Source organism: Brachionichthys hirsutus, chromosome 18 (assembly GCF_040956055.1).
Source record: "Brachionichthys hirsutus isolate HB-005 chromosome 18, CSIRO-AGI_Bhir_v1, whole genome shotgun sequence".
In the NCBI taxonomy this organism is placed as follows: Eukaryota; Metazoa; Chordata; class Actinopteri; order Lophiiformes; family Brachionichthyidae; genus Brachionichthys; species Brachionichthys hirsutus.
In genome coordinates this window covers 4,883,441-4,889,398 of record NC_090914.1, presented here as the reverse complement: position 1 = coordinate 4,889,398, position 5,958 = coordinate 4,883,441, and the positions used below count along the sequence as shown (strand labels likewise).

Sequence of the window (5,958 nt, the reverse complement as noted above, 5' to 3'; positions counted from 1 at the left end):
TACAAGAGGTGTGTCTGACAAAGCCACATATAATAACACTAAGCAGTGGAGGCATTTAACTGACATTCATTTTTAAAGTTCCTTATTTTAGATATACAGTAGACACCTGTGCATAGAATTGTAAAGCTAAGGCCAATAGGGGCAACGGTATCGAGAGAATCCCGCTGAAGTCGTCGCAAGGGTGAAATGTGTTGAATGCAGGCCTGAAACAAGTCTCTTAAATGTCTGCGCTCAGAACAATGAAGACAGAGCAGAGTGAACTCAGGTGGACAAGCAGCATTAAACTCTACAGTGAGGCAATGAATGATGCTAGTAATGACTCATCATCTTTTAAGTAATTATCTAGGACTGCAAAAATGTTGTTGACCCTAATGCTGGGGGTGATGCAATCTAGATTCATGCATCTTTGCTGATATGTGTTTTAGCAGGGATGCTATGTGGCTAAAGAAAAGTAACAGTGAACAAGATGCTGATGAGAGTGGCTCCCGAAGCACGTTTGCTGCTTCGCCCATTCAGATGAAATACTCCAGTCATTTCTATCTCATCAATCTTTCCAACACACTCTTTCAGAGGTGCTTGTTTCTTTCTGTTCTTTTTTCTACCTCTTTAATGTGTACAAACTGAGCCTCGGACATTACGCATACAATTAATGTGTGTGTGTGTGGGGGGGGATTCCTGTAAAAATGTAAGCATGTATGTACATGTACATCCCTTCACTGTTCTCCTTCGGGATGGCTTCTGAGTGTAGCACAGCTTCACTTGGAGCCTCTTTAGTTGGGCTCGTCTCTGTTGGCTCAAGAGGCGTCTCCCTCGCCAGCACAGGTCAGTAGCAACACGATTCGTCTCAGCCAAGTCTTAAGGCTGCTGCATTTTTCAGGCCTCCTTCAGCAATGGCATATCTAAGACAAAACAGAACAAAACGTTTGCATTTCTGCCAAGTAGGGATTTTAACAAGTAAAACATGTGTCTGATTCAAGCTCTACCATCAGAGTAGTCCATCTCTGAGTCCAGAGACAGGCTGTGTTGGTCGCTGCCTGCAGACGGCTGTCTGAGTGACGATGAAGGAGAAGAAGCACTTGCATGCTCCAAAACCCAGGTAGAAGATGAGGGCAAGGGTGATGAGGAAGAGGAGGATGGAGGTACAGGGTGGACCTCAGCCATCTCTGACTGTTGCTCTTTGAGTGATGATGACCTAGAGGGGTCAGCCTCCGGCAATGTAGCATGCTGACCCTCAGACAACACGATCTGGACTCGAGACTCGGAAGAGGCACCACTACCACTCACAGCCTCCTCATACGAGGGCAGAGTCACCTGGACTCCTTCCACCATGATCGACACTGGCTGGCCGGTGACACACTGATCACGTCTGGGTGTGGAGGACCAGAAGAACGGTAACATCCGTTAGCTTTTTGGACTAATTGCCAGGGTGAATGTATTGGTAGAACAGAAACATGATCAGGGGCACAGACTCACCGATGGAGGGACTTGAGTTTCGGCTGAAGAAGCACAAACAGCACCACCAGAAGAAGGATCAGGGCCACTGAGCTGGCTGTGGATGCAACTATGGACAAGGTGGGCATCCCCAGTGGTAAAGTCTGATCGCTGTCTGTGAGACAGAAAAAAGAGCGGCGATAGTTACACATATAGAACTAAGTGTCATCCATCTGTAGTCCTAATGTAGCAACGATTATTTTCACCTTGCTCCATGATGCAGCTGAGCTTCACTTGACTGTCCCATTCCCCATACTGACAGGTTAGGTATTTATAATCTCCTTTCAGAATATAGCCTTCATCACAAAAATACTCAATCACAGTGCCATGAATGAGTCTTCCACATGTGGAGGGATGGCAGGTATATCCCCCGTTCTCTGGCTGATATGGAGCCTGGCATACTGTCAATGAAAAAAAGGGAAAACATACTAAATGGAATATCAATGTTAAACAATATTAACTTAAACATTGACATAATAATAACAGCAAGCAACTTCATCAGCTGCTGATGATCCACTTGTGAACAACAGACAAGATGTTTTCTACCTTCAAAAGCCAGTGGCATTTTGGTTTGAGCGCCATTTGTTGTGTCAGAAATATGCCTTTGATGTGGGTGGTGAAAATGACTTATGGAAAAAAACCTCTTGATGTGATGTGTGATGTTGTTTCGGAAATGTTAGAGTCAGATACGTGTCAGGTTAGGCAACTCCCATCGGAGCAAGAACGTGTAACTGATCACTGAGGCTTGTAATGTCTTTACCATCACTGCGTATACAGAGAGGAGGCTCAGAGGACCAGTGTCCCAATGCAGAGCACGTCAGGATGTTTGGTCCGTCCGGCAGGAAACCGGGGTCACAGCGATACTCCAGTATTGTGCCAACTGGGAACGAGCTCCTGTTGGTTTCTGTCAAATTAGTCGAGCCATGCTGCACCGTGGAGGGTCGAACACAACCTTAAAAAGGACAACGATCACGATCAACAACTGAAATGTATTATTAAAAACAAACAAGGCCTTTGTTTTTAAAGAATAAAATAAAATGCAGCGGGTAACACTTTCTGGAGCGCTGGCTCTGCACCATCCCTGAATAGTCTACATGAATCTAAGGGTTACTGAGGCAGCACAGAGGGGGGGGTGTATTTGTTTGGCTGTTGAGTTCAAATCTCAGAAACATTCCAGAATGGTCCAACCCATGTTGAATACACATTCACACTTGTTTTTGTTGCCTTGAAATGCAGACATTAGCATGCGGAGTCAGCTTTTACCATCACTGCGTATACAGTGAGGAGGTTCAGAGGACCAGTATCCCAGCGTGGTGCAGGTGAGCGTGCTTCGCCCCACGGGCAGGTAACCATAGTCACAGTTGTACTGGATGACTGTTCCCAGAGAGAACAAGCTCTTGTTGTTGTCTGTGATGTTACTAGACCCGTGCAGCACAGTAGAGGGCCTTATGCAACCTTCAGAAAAGGACAGACAAAATGCAGTTCACACCGTTTTTGACAATAAATATAAACAGTGTTTAAACAACAGTTTCGAACTGTTGTACAAAACGCTTTACGGGGACGCAAAACATATTTGAACAGGAATACGATTACATAACAACTTAAATATAGAAACAGAATACAAAAAAAGCTATGCATAAACATTTGCAGTCGAGGTTTCTGTAACAGCAGAGACATTTTTCTGTACATTCTTCCGCTGATAGGACTCGGTCTGAGGACTGACCAACCTTGGCTCACACAGCTGATCTGCATTGGGCCGTCCCACTGTCCATCCTGACAGGTCAGGTAGTTGTAGTCTCCACTAAGAGCGAAGCCCTCATTACAGAAGAACTCAATCACAGTGCCGTGGGCAAACATTCGGCAGGGGGATGGGTGGCAGGTGTAGCCCCCGTTCTCAGGTTTGGACAACGGTAGACATGCTGAGGGGAAAGCAACGCAGTATAAAAAAAACACGAGCCAAACTGTACAACGTTTAGGCCTGAAATGTATACTGTCAAGCTGCTGGAAAATTATCCCAGAAACACTAGAGCCACAAAGAAAACATGGGTAAAGATGTGAAAGGAAAGATAATTGATTCTCGAAAGAAGGATGTTAAATTAAATTAGGCAAGTTGCTCACACCACGGTGACTCATTACTTTACAGAGCCTAAAAGACATCGGTGGAGATCATTTCTTACCGCCACTGCATATGCAATGAGGAGGTTCAGAGGACCAGCGTCCCATTGCGGTGCAGGTGAGGATGCTGGGACCGTCTGGCAGGTATCCAGGGTCACAGCTGTACTGCAGCACCGTACCCACGGGAAATGAGCCCCTGTTGGTTTCCGTGAGGTTTACCCAGCTGTTCTGGACCATATACGGCCTCACACATCCTGGGAGGTAAAGTCCAAACATGAAGATATTCTGTGAAACTGGTCAAGATTTTCAGAGAACTGAATACTCCCATGTGGTACAGCCTGATATATTTTATTCTGTGAATGACCTTTTTAACCAGCTGTAACATAAAGCTTTGGCAATACGTGCATAATAACATGAAAACCTTCACACCCCTAATCATCGGCTCACATACAAGCACCACAACTCAGGCTTTTTTAAACATGCAGCAGCAAAGCCGCTGATTAAAAACAAAATCCTTGACCCATTGGTTCTGTCAAACTTTAGACCAATCACTCAACTGCCATTTATGTGTAAAGTCTTAGAGAAAGTGATTTTAATGAAGCTGCAATCTTTTTAGCTGGAACATGACATTTAAAAGAAAGTTCCAGCTTGGTATTGAACCCTATTAGAGAGCCAAAATCAGCCTTGTTAAGAGTTTTTAATGACTTAATTTTCACTGTCGGCTCAGGTATCCCTGCCTTACTATTTCTTCTTGACCTCACTGCAGCCTTTGACTCTGTGGATTATGGATTACTGTTATCCCGCCTGGCGACGCATGCCGGAATCACGAGGTCTGCACTATTATGGTTTCAACCCTACCTCACTGATAGAATCTTCTCAGTTCACCTTGGGAAATATTCCTCAAAAACCACCCCCTCACATCTAACTATATATTGCCTTTCATCGTTTTGCACATGATGTATAGATCTACCTACCTACAGTAAGGATTCTTGTTTCTTGTGTAAGGCCATTAATCATAAACACTAATAGCTTACAATGTGTCAGTTAGGTATAAGGTTGTATAATTGGTATTGTACTATTACTGCCATCAGTGTTCACTGACATGCAATAATGAGCCATACAACCCCTCACTATTAAGACTGATATTCAATTATTTGGTCTGTAACATGACAAGGCTGACACGATGCTTCTTCAATGGACAGCATGAAAATTCAAAGACAGTACGGGACTATACATTCTGTCTCTTACCTGACCCTTGCCCAGTGGACGATACAGCCAGTATCAGCAGCACCAGCAAGGTCCGTTTAGTGGCCGAGGCATTGGCCCAAAAGGGTCTTGGTATTGACCCTATCATTCCATTGCACATCTTCCCCGCAGTCAGTTCACTCCGCTGTCATCAGAAAATCACGGAGCGGCGATCACAAGCTGTATAAATCCGTAATAACAACAGAAGTCATATTATTCAACATATTGTGACGCCCTCATGGCGCAGGTACTCTGCAGAGCTGCCAGCAAAATGGGTGTGATTTCGGGAAAATGGTACAATAGCATACGCAGACTGATTGAAACCAGTGTAATTTTAAAAATATATATAAATTGTAATTTACAAACGTCAGCAATGCAAAGAGGTCAGTTGAATACATTTGCCACATTAGATATTGCTGTTCTCTCTATCTGTTCAGCGGCCACACACCTATTTTTCAGCGCTTCCTCCTTAGCTACGATAACTCGATGACGTTAGGCCAAAACAAGAGACCCCACGTTAACATACCGGGTATCTGTTTATGATACCAGCTTACATCTGTGCTACATCATACTAAAAAAAATACAATAAATACAGCACGTCATAGCTACTTTTAAGTCCAATTGTAAATCATTTGGCCGGGATGAACAATGGTAGCCATGTAGCTTGTTTATGCTAGCAAGACACGAAATGGGTTGTTTTGTAACTTACCACAAAGACGCGGCCCCCGAAATGCCCACCTTTCCTTTCTCAGGACGGAGACATCTATCACAAACAGCTCAACCACAGAGAAGACGACGTCACTGCGCAAAAGAAACAAATATGACTTAACGAGTAGAAAGGGACCGCCACGGCTAACCGCTAGCTAGCGTTCCAGTAGCTAGCCGGATGTCCGCTAAGCTAGCTAGCTAGCAGCTTCGTTGATTTACGCGTCATCTAAGCTGCCTCGATTTCGTTTGGTAGTCATAGCAACATATGCACATTTCCATAGTTACAACATCCGGGATTGTTTGCGTCCGTGGTTACCCGAACAGGATAAAAGACCGCAGCGAATGGTTTTTTTACTGCAAAGGTTTTCCTGTCGAAATAAAACGCAAGAAAATAAAACT

At 44.3% G+C, this 5,958-nt stretch overlaps 1 protein-coding gene across 1 annotated transcript; it reads right to left on the bottom strand.

The window, feature by feature from the left end:
• Positions 1-873: 873 nt before the first annotated feature.
• On the bottom strand, positions 874-5,589 carry LOC137907982 (sushi domain-containing protein 6-like). Its single transcript, XM_068752346.1, has 10 exons — positions 5,561-5,589; positions 4,855-5,031; positions 3,669-3,860; positions 3,219-3,410; positions 2,755-2,946; positions 2,252-2,443; positions 1,698-1,892; positions 1,474-1,606; positions 984-1,366; positions 874-899 (listed from the first exon to the last, which is right to left on the bottom strand). Exons 2-10 carry the CDS (start codon positions 4,970-4,972, stop codon positions 874-876), a joined length of 1,623 nt encoding a protein of 540 aa, XP_068608447.1. The 5' UTR covers positions 4,973-5,031; positions 5,561-5,589.
• Between the last annotated feature and the right edge of the window lie 369 nt (positions 5,590-5,958).